The sequence below is a fragment of the Urocitellus parryii genome, chromosome 1 (genome assembly GCF_045843805.1).
Source record: "Urocitellus parryii isolate mUroPar1 chromosome 1, mUroPar1.hap1, whole genome shotgun sequence".
In the NCBI taxonomy this organism is placed as follows: Eukaryota; Metazoa; Chordata; class Mammalia; order Rodentia; family Sciuridae; genus Urocitellus; species Urocitellus parryii.
Window position 1 is genome coordinate 147,738,845 of NC_135531.1, and position 20,856 is coordinate 147,759,700.

Below are 20,856 nucleotides of genomic sequence, written 5' to 3' on the forward strand. Positions count from 1 at the left end.
GCCATGGTAGGAGACACAGCTGCATAGTTAGCAGAGACCAGGTTGTGAAGACCTTTGTAAACCAGGTCTGGTTGTTGGTGGAGGGTGTTCAGTGAGTACTGTTTATATCTATGTTTCGCAATGTTTGAAGCTTATCCCCTCAGAATAATTCAATTAACTTGCCAGCATTTATGGAGGACCTGCCCTGTGCTAACCTTTTATTTAGAATACACTTAAAAAGTGAGACAATCTTATCAGACTGCAATGCTCTTAAGTCTGAGGTTATTTCCCTGTACAGAACTGAAGGAGAAATGGGCTGCATGTTAGGATGGAGATGGCCTGAGTGTGCAGTGTTGGTGACACTTTGAGCTACCTGCAGGTTCTGAATTTCAAGGCGCTGCTTGGCATCAACCTCCATCTAAGCCCTGCACCTCCTTTACATGACTTGTGAGACCCAAAAGCTTTGATGCACTCTCCTACTCCAACCTCTGCTGGATCTCCTAGTTGCCACTTTTCGATTATAGTTTTGACCTTTCTGAGACCAGGGCTTTCCACAAGTCTAAGCATCTTGCTTTGATCCCTGACCTCCCACCTCTTTTGTCAGATAATCCCAGCTAAGCTGCCACCTGTGCCTTATGCGTGATGGGTACCTATGGAAAGGGTCATGACGCCCAGTTTGTCTCGCACCAACTTGACGATCATACTCTTCTGAAGCGGGGTGCAGCGGCAACACAGGACAGACCGGCAATACTGGGTCAGCTCCAGAAACAACTTCTCCAGCTTTCCCTGGAAAATGACATTCAGCGTCTTCCCATTGATGACCAGTCCAACTTCCGGAGCCATACCTCTGGTGGTGGGGGATGGTGTCTTAGAAGGGAGGCGGAAGCCAAAGAGCTTGCAGCCTGGCTTCTGTGGCTCCTGGAACTGCTTGACCTCTTCCAGTGCACAATTGAGGATGGATTCGCAGGTCTCCTATACACAGTGACAGGATATGGTTATAACATAGAGAGCAACCTTGCAAATGTATGTTAAAATTTTCATTTTCATAATAACAATTTTACTACCATAGGTATGACTCGGGAGTTGTTCTCCAATGTTTACCTTTTCTGCAATATTTTAAATAGCACCAAAGCAATATTAACTTGAAATCAAATAACGGCCAAAATAGACACTGCTTGAGAAGTGGAAATAACTCAGCAAGATGAAGACTGATCCAAGGTTGGTTTAAGACAAATAATGCTAATACGATGGTAAATGATGACAATATTTCATGCAGTTATGGCACTATTTTTTTTTTTTTTACAGGTCATTTCAGTGCTCTTTGCTTCTTAGAGCATCCTTATAGGTACAACATTTAGAGATGAGATTGGAACAGTGAGCTCTCAAGTGACTCACCCAAGGTCATCCAAACACAGTAGAGGCGGCAGGGCCATTACTACCCAAACTGTGGCTTCCTAATTAAAAAGAACGCATCAGCTGGCACGGTGGCGCATGCCTGCAATCCTAACTGGGGGGGGAGGCTGAGGCAGGAGGATCACAAGTTCAAAGCCAGCCTCAGCAAAAGTGAGGTGATAAGCAACTTAGTGAGACCCTGTCTCTAAATAAAATACAAAATGAGGGTGTGGCTCAGTGGTCGAGTGCCCCTGAGTGCAATGCCTGGTACCAAAAAAATGAAACAAAAACCCCACATCTACCCTGGATTTGTTTTTAATCTATTGGTCTACTCCATAAAAGGTCATAAGAACTGTTGCATGAAATGTTGCTCACTTTGATTTGGACAAAACATCCCTGTGAAAGTCTTATGGTTTGGAGGAATCCCCTTGATATTTACTTTGAAATATAGTGAGGAAGTCATTTATTCATAAGTGTTTTCCATTACTTTTGACTATATCAAAGATAAAATCAGATTTTGGTTCTCATTATATTCTTAATATCTCTGTAATGTCTGAACAGGCTGTGGAAGACAGTAGTATTAATTTTAGCAGCATTGCTTTATTCATATGGTAATTACTTTACAGTGTTCTTTTATACAGGGCAAAGAATAATACTTTTTTCATTTATTGAAGTGCTAAAATTTTATTCTAGCTGGGTTGCAGGGCCACACGGCTGTAATCCCAGCAACTCGGGAAGCCGAGGCAGGAAGATTGCAAGTTTGAGGCCTGTCTCCAAATGAAATGTTAAAATAAGGGGGGCTGGGATGTAGCTCAGTGGTAGAGTGTCCTTGGGTTTAATCCCCAGTGTTCCCCCCAACTCCCACAAAGTAATTATTCTAAAAATAAATATTCAAATGTGTTGATTTAAACGAAATAATTAGAAACAATTCAGATCATATGCAGATATCAGCAAAACTTGTGAAGTTAGTTCTGAAGTGACAGGTCTGTGGGATATTGTTAAGAGTTCTATCTGGGAATGTCTAGAATACATTGTAGAGCAAATGCGGCTGTAGCTGGTTGTTCCCAAGTTTTTCTTTAGGGGATAGTAAATGTTGTGGTATTCACAGAGCCCAAAGAAGCCACATGAAGTGGTTCCAGGAGCAAGTGGTTGTATTAGAGGCACTTATTTAGGAAAGAACACAAGGTGGTCCTTTCTGGAAGTGGAGTTGGTATTGATTATATAAATTCCTTCAATATATGTCTTCAGAAAGGCATTAGAAATGTCAGTCTCAAAAATCAAATTTCTTGACTTGCTTATTTCCAAGGTATTAATTACAATAGTGACTATTCACTGTCAAGTTTTGATGCCCATTTACCGGTCCTCATGCCCTCGCATAATCTCTCTCCACTGAGTGTGAATCAGATCTACCTATTCCTTTCTAATGAAGAAGAATTCCACAAAAAACGAAGAGGTGTTATTCTTTCTCATTCTATAAGAAAGATTTGCCTTGGAAAAAACCAGTTGCTGTGTTGTGTAGCAGCTCTGTGGAGAGGCCCAAAAGGCTAGGAACTGAGGCCTGCTAACAATCACGAGTGGACTTGGAAGAAGCACTCTTCTTACTCCCAAACTACCTATCCAGCTGAGCCTCTAGATGAGTCCAGAGCCCTGTTGGCTTGACTACAACCTCAATAGAGACCTTGAACCACAGGCACCCTGTGAGGATGATGCTTCTGGAAGTCTAACCCACAGGCTCCTAAATCCCTGTTTCAGTTGCTAAACTGTGGAGTAATTTGTTATACAGCAATTGGTAACTAGTATTGGTTACTATAAGTGAGTGCTTTTCTGTGGTAATATTTAATCCTTCCAGTAGCCTCTTAAGTAAATATTTTAAACCCTTTTACACAGATTAGGAGAGTGAAGTTCAAGAAGTAGCGTATTTAGACTGTTAATCTGCACTACAGGTTGTTAATAACAGCAGTTGTTGCTATTAGTCCCTTTAAAAATTTCTTGACAAATTAACATTTCTGGGGATGACTTAGTATTTCCCTCATTTTATGGTTGAGAACCCTGAGGTCTAGATAGGTCTCAGAATTTGCTTATTGCTTTAAGGTACGTAGGAAAGATACAGTATCCCTAAATCAATTTATAATGAATCAGGCAAATTAAAACCCTTGGAGAAAATATCCACTGAATAAGTCATTACATTAAATGGGGGTTTAAATAAATCTAAGATTTAGAATGTATTTTTCCAGTTTCTGGCTTGACATATTTACGTACCTACTGCTTAATCCCAGGCAAGGTGAAAAAGACTAATATTGCAGGTTTAGTGGCGCAGGGATAAGGATTCAGGCATCATGTTGAGAGTCCTGGACAGTGGTAAAAGGACTGACAGTATGGAATTAAAGATTCCCATGACTGAACTGACTACTTGGAGTGTGGCCCATTGTTTCTTGGGAACCTGGGCCCCCAATGCAAAAAGAATGCATTGCATTTAAGAGAATCCCACCCCTCCCCATTCATGCTGGCCACCTCACAGATTTGCATGTGTCTTACTTTCAGAATTCAAGGGGGTGTGTGGGGGAATGGCAGACAATTTCCTATTGCAAGCAGGACTGGCAAGAATCAATACTATTACAGAGATCAAGCACTTAAACAAGCTGAAAATTACCTTTTTTTCCCTAAACATAATACTAAAGCTATGGTTTTACATGAGAGTATTTTCATCTTCAAAATTCATTGGTGTTTAATCAAGCATAATTTGGGCATCTGACAGAAAATAATTAAAAATAATCTAAAGGTTCTCAGGCATTCTTCACAGTATACTGTGTGTGTATGCATTTTCAAATACTTGTGCATGGAATAAAAGCCAAATATCAAACTTCCCAAATTTTCATTCTAGGTCTAGAGTGCACTTAGGCAAGCTGAAGGAGAGAGGCCAGTGTCCTCATTTTCCCATTTCCTGGCTTCTTTAATTCCTGGCCTTCCTCCTCCATCCTTTTCCCCATAGGATGCCCACCTGCCTAATCCAATCCCTGCCCCCTTAGACAGGTGTGAACATCTCCATGCTCACCTCTCAACCTTCTTGCCAAGAAGATGCATTGTGAAAATAATTTGCATTGTGAAAATAGATTTTGCCTCCTAAATACAAAATTGTATAAGAGCATGGAATGTTGTTCTTCCCATTTCACACAGCACTTTCCTGAACCTCGCTTCCTGCCACCCACAACCTATATACCCTACTTTGGTTGAAAATTGCCTTTTAGGACTTGGCTTCTTTCTCCTCCTTCACCATCAAAACACACTGGATTTGCATTATTATTCCTTTGGGGTTTCCACTCCACGACATAAAAATTGGCGCTGAAGCCTTAAACTTGGAACAGTTTCAATTTAATTGTGACTGTTCTGACGTGTGAATTAATGTTGTAAGAAACTTAAAAATGTGATTCTTGAGTAAATAGTGTTTTAGAGTGTAAATAGCATTAGCCCAGCAGGAGAAAGGAGTTCTGGCCTTAGTTTTAACAGAAACTAGCAAGTGACTGAGCCTTTGGGATTGTCTTTAGTTTCTTTGTCTGTAAAATGGGGAAATTGGACCAGGAATGGAATTTGGGAGAGATACAACTAATTTTTTTTTTTGGTGCCAGGGATTGAACTCGGGGGTACTCGCCCACTGAGCCACATCCCCAGCCCTATTTTGTATTTTATTTAGAAACAGGGTCTCCCTGAGTTGCTTAGCACCTTGCTTTTGATGAGGCTGGCTTTGAGGAGAGGTACAAGCTTGTAATATTGGAGGTAACACAAAATATCAGACAACATGTGGGGGCATATTAAGCTGTGTGATCCAGCCATATTTTGGGATCAGATATGCCTTCCCTGTGTGCCCAAATCTTACCTATGAGTCTTTCTCCTGTTGACTGGGGTGAAGTTCTATATTTATGTGTGATTTCCTACTTTGGGCTTACCTGATTCTCAGTATTAATGGAGTAAACGGTGTCTGTCTGATCTAACAGTCTGCAGGAATACGCAATATTGACCGCTGTCTCTTGCTTATCTCCTGTCAAGACCCAGAGCTTGATTCCAGCCTCCCGCAGAGCAGCAATTGTGTCTGGAACTCCTTCCTGCAGCCGGTCTTCGATCCCAGTGGCTCCTGGAGTGATCAAAGACACCATAGGTCACATTTATGGTGAAATAGTGGCTTAAGTTCCCCAAAGCCCTATGAAGCAAGGCAATGTTTATTAAATGTTATTAATATGTGCTAGGTCAGGCACCCAGGGTAAACAATGAACTGGGTAGAGCTGGTTCCTACCCTCTCAGAAATCAAAGGTCAATGAAGAAGGATTTATAACTGAGCTAGGTGATGAGAAAAAGCCAATGTGCCCTGTACGTATACATGAGGGACCTGGACTTCACCTAGGAGGTCAGGAAAGGCCTTGCTGGGGACATATCGAAGATGAAGTGAGAGGTATAGCCAGGGAGGAAGAGGAGAGCTGTAGGCAGAGTCCGTCAGCCTTCCTCCTTGAGGGGTTTGCAATTTATTTGGTGGCAACGAGAGTTATTAAAGGGTGTTAACTTGGAGAGGGACAGGATCAGTTTGTGTTTTAAAATCATTCTAGAGAATGGATTAGGGGTTGGAGGAAGCAAGATGAAATTCAGGGCTAGCAGTTACTTAGGCGGTTGAGCTGAGTGCAGGAGAGAGGTTTTGGTGATCCAAACTGTCACAAAGAATAGGGAGAAGTAGAGACACTGAACTCTTTGTAACTGATCATGCTGGAATTAACAGAGACATTTTTTATAACATACAGGCAAATTTCACAGTTTTTGAAGGATCTCAAGCTTTGCATCAATCCAGATGAATATATATCCAAATATTGAATAGTTGCTAAGTGATGAAGCAAAAATAAATCTGCATTTAAATTGAGATTCATTTCAGGCCACAGACTAATGGCTACCCATCTCACTCTGGGCAGAAGCAAGGCATTTTGTTTCTTTTAATAATCCAGAGTGATAATAGGCTGGCAAAGCAGTTACATTGGATGCATATTGAAGAGATCATTTCATATTAGGGGACCCAGTATGCAGACAAGGCAGCTTCTTAGTGGCATGCCAGTTTCTTGGTGGCAAGAAGAAATCCCTCCTCAGCCCAGTCCTCCACTTTCCAAGCTATCTTGAGGGGAGAAAAGGAACCTCTCTGTCCCAAAATGTGCCTGTTTTGTGTTTCAGGTTGAAAAGTGACAGCATGAGCCTCATCTTTCCCTCCCAGGGTGAGACTGCAGGTGAGCTTCTGAAGATGACTTATATGACGGAGAGGAAGAAAAACACAAAAGGGAAAATGAAATGGGAAGGTCGGGAAGTCTTTCCCTGCTAGGGGAGGCCAGTGGGTTCTGACAAGCTGTCATTTGGCAGACCAAACTGACAGACGCTTCTCGCCACCTGGGGCCATAGTGCTACCCAGAAACCAGAGAGGCCTCTTGGAGGGGCAACTTCAGTCGCCTTTTATAGTTGATAAGTTTCTGGCTACTACTAAGTGACTCTGGTTCGGCTTAAAAGAACCTTAAAAGGCAGCAAGCAAAGGCTTCTGTGGCCAAGATACAGGAAACTAAAGACCCAAAGAGGTAGGCAACAGTTCTCTCCCCTTGCTTGCTGGCTGTTCAGGTAAATCTTGTTGCTACCTTTTATATGAAAAGGTACATATTCTTAGAGCCCAAGGAAAAAAACCAAAGTGGCTATGCTTGGCTGGGTACTCAAGAGATATTTGTCTAGAGAAGCTAAGGTGCAGGGATGTGTCACTGGGCATACAGCAAGGTCATGACAGGGCTTGAACTTGGCCCTTATCCTCTGGTCACCATTACTTCCCTGTCAGTGTATGCTGTCAGACATTGCCTTGGCAAGACCTTGTTCCCAAGGTCTGATTAACAAAGCCGCCTCTTTTGCAATGCTTTTCTTACAGTAGGAATGCAACCTATCTTTTAATTAGTCTTGGTGCTTCTTATCTCCCCCCAGTATATCAATCTACCTTCCATATATCAGTAGTCAGGGCAATTTTTGTAATCTAAGCCTTTCCCTCTCCAAACACTTAGCATCTGATTCATCTAATCCGTCACAGCATGGAACCCACAGCTCTCTCTTACCTCTCATCAATTCTTCTCCCGCATTTTGGTCCAGCCACAGAGAATCTCATATCTGGGCCTTCATTTGGGTCCTTTCAGTTAATGGTCTTCCTAGGCCCTCCTTGGCCCAGGGGTCAGGTTAGTACCTCCTACCTGTACTTCTATCTCATCTGGTCCCTCTTCCAGCCCAGCTGTTATCATTTGTTAAGAGTGAGGAAGTTTCTTGCCTAAGGATTCAGTATCAGGATAGACTCTGAGTTGTGGAAGGGCAGAGTTGTGGCTCTTGCTTTCTGTGGTAGCCCCAAAGCCTAGCATGTTACCTGACCCAGAGTTAGGGCCCAACCTTTGAATGGACAGAAAAATGTGCTCTTTTAGAAAGAGACAAACTCATAGGCTTCTTCCAGCAGAGTGTGTAGGGATACTCCCAGGCCTCCTCAGGAACCTTGGGTTGGGTAATGACATGGCCCATTTATGCCAAATCCCTGGAAGGGTACCCAGGGAAGGCTGCTAATTGAGACAACTCCATAGTGGCATCAGAATCAGGGCCAAGAACTCTCTTCCAACTTAGGGAATTTCTTTTTTTTTGTATAATGATAACTTATTTTTAGCTACCCAGTAAGGTGAGTTGATTCTCCAGACGCTGTGCTGTCTCCATTAGAAGCTCATCTCTGTTGTCAAGGGATGCCTCGGCCTCACGCCGGAAACTGGCCCATCTCCTGAAGTCTTCTTCACTCACTACCTTCAGGATAGAAAGAGGTTTGTTAATAACTGTGGGTGGGTCAGCAAGTAGAATCCCTCCTCTCACATCTGCAAGGCCTGTTTGAGCTGCATGACATCATCAGATGGGGCGCTCTCTTCAGTCAATGAAAGATCCATCTGTATGTTCTTATACCACCAAACATCTTTGGAGTCCCCAGCCTGCTCAGGGCACTGGAGATGAGCAGGCAGACAAGGTCCTAGAACTGGGCTAATGTGCTGACGGAAGATAAGACACATTATATAGGTAAATTAAAAGATCACTTTCAGGAGTACTGTGCAGACAGTGAAAAGGATGATATCATGGAGTGTGATGGGGTAAGAGGAAAACTGGGATAGAGGGCTGTTCAGGTCTATTCTACAAGTGGCAGGCAAGCTAAGATCCAATGATGAGAAAGGGTCAGCCCTGGGAAATTGCAAAGCCTGGGTAATAGGAACGAACTTGGCCTTGAGTATATCTGTTGGTGGAAGGATGAAAAGTAAAGTTTCAAGGGACCAAAAACAAGGCTGGAGAGAAGAGGACAGCCTTATTTTACACAGTCTAGGGACCACTCTGCTAGGCCTGCTGTCCTACACACAGGTGCATTTCTTCCCTCAGAGTCCATTAGCACTTGTAGACCCTACTTTTTATGTGATATGCATTCTCTTATATAGATTAAGGATTCTTTTGCCCATGCACCAAATATTCCCAGTCCCTGTGTGGAACATTATAGCACAAACCCACAAGACCCAGGTAGGCCTTTTGATTTTGAGGAATGCACAGTCTATCAGTGGGAACAAAATATGCACAAATAACTTTAGAAGGTGGTAAGGGTATAATCCTAATTCAGACTAATAAGCACTTATTACTGTCCCTGGCACTATATGTGCATTAGCCTTAGTTAACCAAATAAGATAGACAGCATTTGCACCATTTTGCTCCAAAACAAAACATCTCAAGCAAGGAAACATGTTCAAGGTTATATATCCAAAGTGGAGACTGGGACTTGCACACAGGGAAGTCTGGCTTTGAAGCAAGAATTTTTGATCTCTATGTTGCACTAAGCATAATAAAAGAAATGAGGAGCCCTGGGGATTTAGGGAGGAGAAGCCACCACCTAGCAATGCATGCCCATCATGGCACTCCTACCTGCCAGATGCCCCCACATGGGCCACAAAGATCTGTGGAGCATGGGGTGTGTAATCTACATAACAATTACTGGGCCCAGGGTAATTCTGCAGAACATTGCTGAATGTGTCCCTATGTCCCTCATCATGGGAATCAGCTGCTACACGCTTTTTTAGCTGACATTCACTAGAGAAGCCAAACATTTAGACTCTATGTGAACACATAAGCATCCTCCCAATTTAAATCCAGGCAAATAATGCAAAATTTTAACATCGAGCTATAGGTTATCCCTTACACGTACAATGAAGAGCAGAGAATGAGGAAAACCACACTGATACGGGATCTTGCTGCTCAAATTTCTGCTCCAACAAAATTAGTCAAAGTCATGGATTTTTGTGACACAAAAAATGCAAAAACAAACAACACTAAGCGTCTTTTATAAAGAGACCAAAGCAGGACTGAGGCTGTTGAGCTACCTGATGATACTCAAAGCATGCCTGGAGGAATGTGCTCTCACCTTCTTGGCGATGCACAGGGTACGTAAACCATCTCTTGCATACAAGTCTAGATGTTTTTGGGTCCGGGAGTGGATCTTCTTCAGCTTCTTTTCCACATCAAGGTCAGCCACTGTCAAATAGTCATTATTTCCCATAAGACCATGCACAAAAATGCTTAAGAATCCCATCCCCTGGGATCTCCTCAGCAGAGACATTCCAGCAGTAGCACTCCCTAGGAACATTGTAGAACTCTCCTGGCTGTCAGGTTATCCTGGAAGATAACTCCAAGAGTCCTTAAATTGTCTGTTCTTTACATCTCATCGAAAGCCTAGATAGAAAAAGTGTTATTTAAGGAAAGTAGGTCCTTACGGTATTCTCAAACATCCATTGGCATGAAAATCACCTGGAACTTAAGGGAGATTTCTAGGTCCTGTGGAAGCCGTGAATTGGGACCAGAAGTCTAAATCCTTGTTTACACCTAAGGTGGTCCTGACTTTGAGATTGTTCTCTATCCACAGTCTTGTCATCTGCTTTGTTCCTGTGTTGTGTTAGGTCTCAAAACAACTAGAACCGGGCATCTCATTAGTTAAATCCATTACCACACGAGTTCTTATTCAATGAGGCTTGATTTCTATATAGGAGATGATCTTACAAAAAACATTTTTTTTTTTGCATTTCCTGTAAATATAGTCTGAAAAAATATTTTGGTGGGTTGTTCAAAGTCTCCTCTGTGAAGTTCTACATAATAAATTTCTTTCAGAAGTCATTTGTCTCTCTCTTGAAATTCTAATACTTTAATCATAAAATGCAAAGCTTTCAAGCCTGGGTTGGCTGGTGTGGGGTAGGATCCCAGTCCTCACCACTTCCTTGGTCTAATTATCACAGACATCACTAATCAATCAATTGGCGCACTCTGTGAAGCTAAGCTTGGAAAAGACTTCAGAATCTGCCTTTAGCAGGGCTGAATTGAGAGCTCTAGAGGTCCTAAGTAGTGAACAGAATACGTGCATCTCATTAACCCTACAGACAATGCAAAATTAAAAATACAATTCTTAATAGTGGCACAAGCATAAAGCCCAACAAAGCTCTGGTTTTCTCATAATATCACTTTGAGGCTGTTTTTTGATGCTATAAAAATCCTTCCAACTATTATTTTCTCATTGCCCAGGTGCCTGAAGCACATCTCATTTGGGCATTGCCTTACAATATTTTATTTTGAAAGACACCAGTGCTTGAGATTAAACCCTTGTCTTCCATTCATGAGACTTTGAGTTTACCTTTTTGCTGAGGCTGCCAGGAACCTCATAGTCAAACTGAATGTTCAAACACTGGAAGTATATTAAAAAAGGGGTTAGAAATCTATTAATATTTTCCCCCTTTCCAAGTTTTCTTCTCATTTCTTACAGTAACATTGTTGTTCATGGGAAGCATCTCTAGTTCACTTTGCAAGCAGGTGAGGAACAAATAAACATCTCCAAGGTAACTTGGATGGCTGTCACCCAGAGATAGAGGACTGTGCCTTCTTCAATTCAGAAGCACTGAATTTGCTTGTCTGCCAGAGTCTGGAGATGAAGAGAACTAATTAGCTCCCTTCCCATTCTAAACACTAATCAATCCCCACGAACCTCTTGGCTGTGGTCCACAGCTGATAATGCAGGAGGCGCAGGGCTGCCTGGGCAATTCTAAAACTTGGCTGGAATCTACTATCCTGGGAGAATCATGGCCCATAACTGCCTTCTCCTTGTTAGCAATCAGGAAGCGGCTGCACACTAATTCATGCTGCTCCAAAATTGGACACTGATATGTAGGGACTTTGGAACATTTTTCTGGCTCAGCGCAAGTTTATGAAAATCCATCTGGGAGAGGCTGGGGAAAAGGATGATAAGGAGGGACCCTTGAGGCTTCCCATAGTGAACTGAGCCCAGTGCAGGGTTCTGGCAGATGAAAGGAGCCTACACTGGGATCCAGGACCCTGGATTTAACATTAGCTAACCCTATCATCTCTCCAAGTCACTTCTCTCCCTGGGTTGAGTTGGCGGCTCTCCAAAGGGAAGGGTGAGGAGCCCATTGTGGTCTAGGTTTGTTAATGGATATTCTGATGTAACAAAAATAAAAAATTGCCTGTGGATAATCCATGTGTGAATGAGTTTGGAAAACTAGACAAGTTAAAGAGCCTTCTCTATTACGAGACTGTAGAGAGTCTTTAATACACCAATGAGCAATGATTCTCCAGGTCACAGTGATGTAAAATACAGTGTGTCAAGGACCTTGCTTTGAGAACATCTTGTGGGCCTGTATTCTAGTTGAGGCCTGCTGGACAAGGTGACACTACAACTTGAGCTCACTGCCATCGGACACTGCCCATCAAACCTCAGAGCTCTCTGTCCCTGGAGCCCTAGGAGGTGAGACTCACCGTGGGCTGGGTCTTCCAGCAGGTCCATGATAACTGAGTCTGCTCCCTTGGTGTAGACGATGATCTCACCGGTCAGCGGGTGCCTCACAACCACAGACATTCTCTTCCTGACAGAGTCAAAGCCCAGGGTGAAGAGGAGGTCAAAGGTGAGGCAGGTGCCCTGGGGCAGACGCACGGTCACCTGCTCAGGTGTCCGGGACACCAGCGTGAAGCTATAGGCATGAGCAGCATGCACCAGGGCGGCCTCGTCGGGACTCTCGGCCTCGTAACAGAACTCGGGGCTGGTCAGGCTGAGAGCTGGGGCCCCTGGTACCTCCTCCAAGGATGCCCCCGACTCGGACCCCAGGATGTCACCCTGGTCCCACGTGCTGCTCCTGTAGCCGCCGTCCGTGGAGCAGTCTCCACTGCACACAGAGGCATCGTCTTTCTCGTCCGAGTCTGTGGGGGGCATGTTAGCCCCGAAACTCTCCCCCAGGTCTGTGTCAGAGGGCGCCGTGGATGAGAATGACTGGCTGAGGCTCATTAGCTTTAACCTCTGGAAGAGCTGTTGGATCTTCTCCAGGGACATCCCCAGAGCCTTGCTGGAGGGTGGGATGGTGACCTGTGGTCAGGAGGAAAGTCGAGCATTACATTTTGGAAACACTATCAAGCTATTTCATGCGGAGCAGGAAGACAATTTTGCATTAAGAGGACGATCTGGGCCTGAGATCAAGGGCAAGTTTCCTCTCCTCTCTGGGCCTCGTCTTACCCACCCACAAAATGGGGGGAACTCAAATATTTCCTTCCAGGCCTGACAGTCTATGGGGTGAGAGTGCCCATTTCCCTTTGTCATTCCTCTCTGATCATGGACATAAGAAAGAGACGAGGAGATGAAATTCAGGCACTATCAATATTTTGGTTTATGGATGAGGAAGCCCAGGCACCAAGGGGTTAGATAAATTGGCCGAGATCAACCAGCGTGTTGCTGGCAGAGCTGGGACTCGTGGCCTAGGACTGCCTAACTCCAGAGATTGGGCTCTTGAGGTCTCTGCCAGCTCGAGTCCCCGCTATGAACTTGAAAACTGAGAGTTGGATGCTGTCTCTTCCAAAATGGTAGGCACTTCCTCCCTTCTCAAAATGATTTCTCAGATAATGCTTTTTGACTCCCAAATCTCCCTGAAAACTTCTGATCACATGGTGATTTTTCTGGGGGCCAAAGCGACTTCTCAGGGTAGTTGGGAATCTGGGCATCTTAAAGGAAGGTTGTGGTTTGGTGATTGAGTGAATTCCCTCCTCTTTATTTTGTAACTGCACGTTATATCACCTAGTTATTCTCATCAGCAATTCCCCAGCAGGGAGTGTGGTGAAGAGTTTGTGGATAATTGGAGACGAATCCACTTCGGTAAATTTCAAAGTAAAACTTTACATAAGTGACCACTGTCTGCATATTTCCATGATAAGAATACTTAGTATCTTTTAATCCCTACTTAAAAGCAGGGACCAGCGTAACATGGTATTAGTGATCATTATGGTTCTGCTATATATTAACTCAACTCCCTTTGTTAAGTTACTGACATTCTTAGACTGACCATTACTTCACTTGTTAAGCCCATAGTGCTTTGGGGTTGTGATGGCTAAATGATAATGCAGGCCAAGTGTTTAGTATGGGGCTGGCACAGAGCCAAGCGTTCAGTAACCACTAACTCTTAATATCTATCTTGCAGGCAGATAAAAAAAGAAATTGAAAGTTGCAGAGAGAAAGCGTGCTCCTATATAACTTTTCCATTTTATTTCAAATGAGGACCCAGAAAAGATAAGAGATTGGTTCAAAGTCTCACAGTGACGAAATGGTAACACTTGGCTAGGACCCAAGTGTCTCTCTGATCAGGGTTTCTCCCCTTGCTTCTCTCCCACCCTCTTCTCCCTTATCTCCTACCTTCCTCCCCACCTCCTTACCCTCTGTCTGGGTTCTGTGGTTGTGGAAACCATGACAGAGTTGCAGATGGTTAGGGCAAGGAAGAAGTCGGCGATGGAGGACGTGGTGGAGTGAGACGACTTGGGTGGTCGGGCATCCGATAAGGTCTCCAGCCACAGGGCAGCATCTTGGACCTTGGTCAGTAGGTTTTTATCTGGAGTCACATCTTTTTCCTGGAAGAGACAGCCTTGAGTGAGTCTTTGGGAAGGAAGGTCCCCATCATCAGGTTTTTGGCATGCCTGGAGGAAAGGGCGATACAGACTTCACAGCAGTCTTGCATCTGGTCTGATCATTGCTGATTTTTATTGGATTACTCCCTGTCTATCAACTCCCCATATCTTCCAGCTACCAGGTCCTGGAAGTCCTTCCCCCTTCTTCCCCCTATGTCTCTCCATTTGTTCACCATTTCTGATGCTTCTCACCATGACCAGACCCTCCGGCCCTCCATCTTGGATTTCCATACCATCCTCTAAACCCAGGTTGTCGCCTCTCATTTCTTTTCTTTTTGACCCTTCACGTGTATGATTTTTTTTCAGTCCCTGAAACTCCATTTTCCTCATGGCACTCGAAAAACCTCAGACCTCCACTGTTAGCACGATCGATTCATATGGCATCTAGAGTGTTTTGCAGTTTGGATTTCCACTTTTTACTCCCACTTCTTCTCAATGTGGACCCTCAGCTCAGCCTGGTGGTCTGTTTGCTGCATTCGAGATGTGTTCCCTCTTCCTTCTGTGCTTCTGATAACACTTTGAAAAATCCTCTCCTATCCAGCAAAGTCCTACCTAGATTTCAAACAACCAGAAGTCACACCTGTCCATGAGATTTTATCCAGCTTCCAATGAATTCTCTTCCTTTTGAACTGCAATAATGAGTTCTTGAAATGTTCACATGTAACATGCATGGATGGACCAAGATACAGATGAGGGTATTTCAGGATGGTGAGAAATACAGAACTGGCAAGTCAGACCCTATCTGAAGAGTGGTGGGCTTCTTTTCCTGGTGCAATGCTCCCATGCTGATCCACTTTGCCAAATAGCCTGACTTTTCAGGATAAAGCAGAGATAAGTGACCTCTTTTTTTTTTTTCTTTTTAGTCTCTGGGCTGGATCTGACTCATGGGTTTCCATTTTTAACATCTTTATAGAAGTTGCCACTTAATACCATCCCTTTGGTATTCATTACATATTGACCTATATCTGGTTTTATTGACAGTTCATCCATCTCCCTCTATCTCCACCCTCCCTTCCCCTCAGGAATTGATGCCAGGACAGCTTCACTGGGTGGTGATTGGGGGGCGGGGGAGGAATGTCTAGCTTTGCTTACTTCCCTGCCGCCATCTTGACCTGACCCATTTTAAATTCACTTTTTTTCTGACTCTCTCTAGAAGTTAGGCAAGGGCCTCAAAGAAGAGATTGAGTTTTCTATGTGGTTGTATGTTCTAGAACTGTTAACTACAGGTTTCTTTGAAGCAGAAGCTCAACCACCAACCAGTTCTGAGTAGTCTGATACAACAAACTCACTCTACAAAGACATTTACACATAAAGCCATTTCTCTCTGTGTTCAGAGTTTATAGCTAAATTATAGTTTAGAAGGATCAGTGGTTAAAAAGAACAGATGGACAGAATCTTGACTGATGAGTGCAGGAGGAAGACTGAGGTTCAATGAGCTTTACAAATAAAAACCTTAAAAGAGCGCACTACAGGGATACTGCAACATCGATGTTCATAGCAGCACAATTCACAATAGCTAGACTGTGGAACCAACCCAGAAGCCCTTCAATAGATGAATGGATAAAAAAAAATGTGGCAATTATACACCATGGAGTATTACGCAGCACTAAAAAATGATAAAATCGTGGAATTTGCAGGGAAATGGATGGCACTAGAGCAGATTATGCTAAGTGAAGCTAGCCAATCCCTAAAAAACAAATGCCAAATGTCTTCTTTGATATAATGAGAGCAACTAAGAATAGAACAGGGAGGAAGAGCAGGAGAAAAAGATTAACATTAAACAGAGATATGAGGTGGGAGGGAAAGGGAGACAAAAGGGAAATTGCATGGAAATGGAGGGAGACCCTCATTGTTATACAAAATTACATATAAGAGGTTGTGAGGGGAATGGGAAAATAAACAAGGAGAGAAATGAATTACAGTAGATGGGGTAGAGAGAGAAGATGGGAGGGGAGGGGAGGGGGATAGTAGAGGATAGGAGAGGTAGCAGAATACAACAGTTACTAGTATGGCATTATGTAAATATATGGAGGTGTAACCGATGTGATTCTGCAATCTGTATTTGGGGTAAAAATGTGAGTTCATAACCCACTTGAATCTAATGTATGAAATATGATATGTCAAGAGCTTTGTAATGTTTTGAACAACCAATAAAAAAAGAATAGGAAAAACGAAAAAAAAATAAAAATAAAAACCCAAGTGTGAATTAAAAAAAAAATTCCAGTGGGTAAAGAGTCCTCAGATGTCTTCTCTAACTACCAAATGCAGTGATTCCCGAAATTCTATTCTGTCCTTCCTGGGGCTGTTGGTGCAGGTGAGAGCCATGGGGAGGAAACTGACATGCACACCCTACAGGAATACAGCACACTCTTCAAGCATCCCCTCCCATTTGGGTATGCACCCAATTTATTCATAGCAGAAGTTGATATCCAGAAAAAGCCAACTTACCCAAAGGAAGAATACTAGTAAAACTATATCAAATCTATTCTGTCCATCACCCCCTAAGCCAGGGTAAGCCATCCACACTATTTTCAGAAGACTCGCCAAGGGCACGTGCATTATCCACCCTCTCTGGCTTTAAGCACAGCCTTCATAACAGGAGCTCATGTTCCCGAAGCCTTTCCCGCCTTCCTCATCCATGCCATTCACCTGACCTCACCAGGTTGTTGCAGTTTCAGGCTGAGGTCAAGCTAACCTCAACTTGATTGAAATCCAAAGAGATGGGCTGACTTCCCCAATGTCATGCAGTGAGGCAGTGTAAAGCCAGAATCAGAGCTGGGATCCCTGGATCTCAGCTAGTACAGGGCTTCCCCATCCTGTGGTCTTGGTACCACAGTGTTTGCTTCTCAGTAAACTCCTTTAGCCAGATTCCTGGATGCCTCCAATGCCTCTCACCATTTCACCAACTCCCCCAAAACACTGTCAGCCCATTTCTCGTGATAAAGAGTGAGAGCTCCTGTCCACACAGCATTTCTTATGTTCCAAGTGTGCCCCTTACCTCATTGCATCCCTGAGCAGCAGCTGAGTGCCAGTCCCCCATTTACCTCTGTATTTCAGAAGAGGAAACTGATGCCCAGAGAAGTTCAGTACCTTATCAAAGGTCACCCAGTAAGTGGGAGGGATTCCTTCAGCTGATTCCAGGTGGCCCAACTCTAAAATTTCTTCTCTCCAACTCCAGACCAGGCACCTATAAGCCTGACCACAGATACCCAGAAGTGGGGAACAAACTTGGGGGCCCTCAAAGCTAGACCCTCTATTTTCCTTGATGATGAAACTGAGTACAAAAGAGAAGGGAAGTGAACAGTTCAAGATCATGCATTGACTTAGGGTCAGAGCTAAGACAGGTTTTACTCACCGGACCTCAGCCCCTTATAATGTACTGCTTTGCTCCAAACTGCCTATTTCCAAATGGGACACGTAAAATGACTGACTGTTATTTACTTCATGTACATTTACTCTCAGTGTCATGAGAGCCAAGACTGTCTCTGGATGGGTCCTCAGTACCTGGCAGATTGCAGGCACTCAAAATGTTTGTTGAGCCAGGTGCTGTGGCCTGTAATCTCAGTGGCTTGAGAGGTTGAGGCAGGAGATTGCGAGTTCAAAGCCAGTTTCAGCAACTTCGTGAGGCTCTGCACAACTTAGCAAGATCCTGTTTCTAAGTAAAACACATAAAAAAGTGCTGGGGATGTTACTTAGTGGTTAAGCACCTCTGGGTTTAACCTTACTGCCTCAAAAATGTTTGTCGATTGATTCTTTCTGGATATACTATACCTTACCACCGATTAACGCTTTACATCTTTTTGCTAAAACAAAACGTTTTTCCAACCAATCACATAAAAATGCATTTTAAAAAAAGGATCCTCTGCAAAGGTCCTGCACTGGCAGCAGGCCCAGCCTGTAGGTGCCAGGAGTGGACATCAGTCGATCTTATCCAGTCACCACAGACCTGCCTCTGCAGAGCCAGGTTCTTCATGGTTCCTTCTGCTCCAGCCCAGTGGTTCCTTCTGGTCCATTAACATTAGGAACTCGGCCCCTGGAGCACTTAGATAAAAGCAGTGCCTCTGCCCACCACTGGCTCTTTGGCCAGTCCATTTCTCTGAAGGAAAAGAAATATAAATTCATGGGAGGTCACTAGATATTCAACTTAGAACTTGATGGACACCAGGTCCTCAATTGGTTGGATTTCTTTCTATTGCAGGACACCTTAAACTCATACCAACCCTCCTTGAGGAAGGTGATCTCAGAGCTCACCCTCCAGGGTCCTATTATCATTAGATTGCTTTTATTGAGAATGTAGAGTGAAGTCAGGCCCTTTGCTAAACACTTTCTTATGCATCATCTAATCTTCGTAGCAGTGCCGATAAGGCTACTACCATTCTTCCATTTTCATTAGGAGGCAAATGAGGTTCACTGCAGTCAAATAATTTGCCAAGGTTGCAAAATCATCAATAATTTGCTGGACCTTGAATCTAGTTCCACCTGATGCCAAAGCCTGGACCCTTCCACACTATGCTGGCCCTTCTCCCACAGTCAACTGGGATATTATTAAAATGCAGATTCTAATTCAGTGGGTCTGGAGTGTTTCTAACATGCCCCAGCATAGCTGCTGCTCCAAGGACCGCAGTTTGAGTAGGAAGTGGAATACTACTGGTTCCACTTCCTTTCTGGCTGAGATGTGTTGCCAAGTTGAAGGCTGAGAAAAGGAGGCCAAGCTCCACTCTGCTGATCTCCTCTCTGTTTTCATGAAAACGCATCCAAGTTCAGATTGGTACTGGATGCAGCAGCCTGATGCTAAAGGAGTCCTCTGAGCTAGTGATGGAAATAAGCAGGACACCTGGCACTTAGCTCTGGAAGGAAACCCTCTGTGGCATGGTTGCACCTATGTCCCCACCTCCTCCTTTGATTCTCCTTGACTTGTACCTTTCCTTTCAAAGAGCCCCCATTCTCTCTTGCTGGCCCCGATGGTCTCTCGGACAACACCCCACATTCCTTACTCCCTCCCCATTAAAAGTCCTTCTCCTTCCTCTAGTTAACTTTAATTCTTGTCTCAAAATTCAGCTCAGGTGCTAAGCCTTCCTGAAGCCTCCCTGACACTCCCAGTAGAATGCAGCTGTGCCTGAGTTCTTACAGCACACCGGCACCCGGCACCCATTGTGTCTGCACAACAGCATCATCCTGTCGTCTCTGCTATTCTTCCTGCTTCCTCATTGGTTTAAAAGCTCCTGAAATCAGGGGCAATTCCCCGTTAGTCCTTATATCCCCAGTGTTTAGCACAGTATTTGGCACAGAGGGAAATATACTTACTGAGTGTCTGTGGGCTGACTGATCAAATAAATGAAAGTCTATTCAAAGGAAATCTAGACACTCACCATGCATAGACTTGGCAGATGTGGGAATCAGGAGACCCTTCTATTTGTTGGTGGCGAGTGTCTCAACTGGTACAACTTGGGGAAAATTAAAATAAAACACACATGCTTCCCAATTCAGCAATTATGCTCTCTTCTGTACAGAATCCTTCTTTGGGAAGGACACAGGAAACTAATGATGATTGTCTTGGGAATGGTGGGGTCAGAGGAGGGAGGCACACTGACTTACTCCCATGGGCCTTTGATTGCACCCCCCTTTTGATAGTGACTGGGGCCTTAGGCATGGTAGGCAAGTACTCTACCACTGAGCTACACCACCAGGCCCAATTCCCTTTTAATACATAACCCTATGGTTATATTAATGTCACGGACACAGACTTGCTTTGTTGCTGGGGAGCTGGAGGCTAAAATCTTGTTCGGGGAAGTGATATTTTTGTCCTGGCAGGGGTTGTGGCCTTGGTGACATTTAGTTTGGATAAGGCAATGGGGAAGCCCCATGTTGGGACATGTTTACTTAAGCAGCCCACAGGTTGCTAGGGTCAGCTTTTCCCAAATGGGACATAAGCTCAAGGAAGATCTCAGTGGCCAAGAAAGAAGGGGGTTCTCCAGATCTTGCCAGACCCCACCTCTTGTGAACAGCGTTATGGTGGCTTTTTGGGGCCCTGGGGGACAAGGGAAGCATAGCTGAGATGGGATTCACCAGTTCCTTCCCTGTGTGGCCACATCAGTCCTGGAAGACTCTTCCCTAACCTTGCAGAGGTTGTGTGGCATGAGGGCCACTCCTCCCATCTGTAGCAGACTGGGGTGCTGCAGGATCTTCTCCAAAGGAGAGAGGGCCAAGATTAAGGAAAAGAGGCAGAGAACCTTTTCCCCCTCTAACACATTCTCCTGGAGGGGTGGGGGGCATTCCCACAGAAGGAAGCAGCACTGGACTGTGGAGGGGCCTCGGTGAGCCAGGCAAACGCCCTGACTGGAGGACGTTCTTTGGGGTTGGGAAAACATTGTGCAAGTGGCCCTTCTAAACAGGACTCTGCTGAAAACTTGGCTGCTTACAGGCCAGGAACAAGAGAAAAGG

The 20,856-nt window shown here is 44.2% G+C and overlaps 1 protein-coding gene across 3 annotated transcripts in view; it reads right to left on the reverse strand.

Annotated features, from left to right (window-relative positions):
• Positions 1-20,856, reverse strand: part of Atp10b (ATPase phospholipid transporting 10B (putative)) — a 110,149-nt gene that overhangs the window by 36,927 nt on the left and 52,366 nt on the right. For all 3 annotated transcript variants that reach the window (XM_077797699.1, XM_026395378.2, XM_077797701.1), the window contains 6 exons: positions 14,167-14,358; positions 12,232-12,832; positions 9,839-9,948; positions 8,070-8,196; positions 5,313-5,497; positions 630-951 (listed from right to left, as the gene is read on the reverse strand). In XM_077797699.1, the coding sequence (XP_077653825.1) occupies positions 630-951; positions 5,313-5,497; positions 8,070-8,196; positions 9,839-9,948; positions 12,232-12,832; positions 14,167-14,358 (1,537 nt within the window). The remainder of the gene's footprint in view (positions 1-629; positions 952-5,312; positions 5,498-8,069; positions 8,197-9,838; positions 9,949-12,231; positions 12,833-14,166; positions 14,359-20,856) is intronic.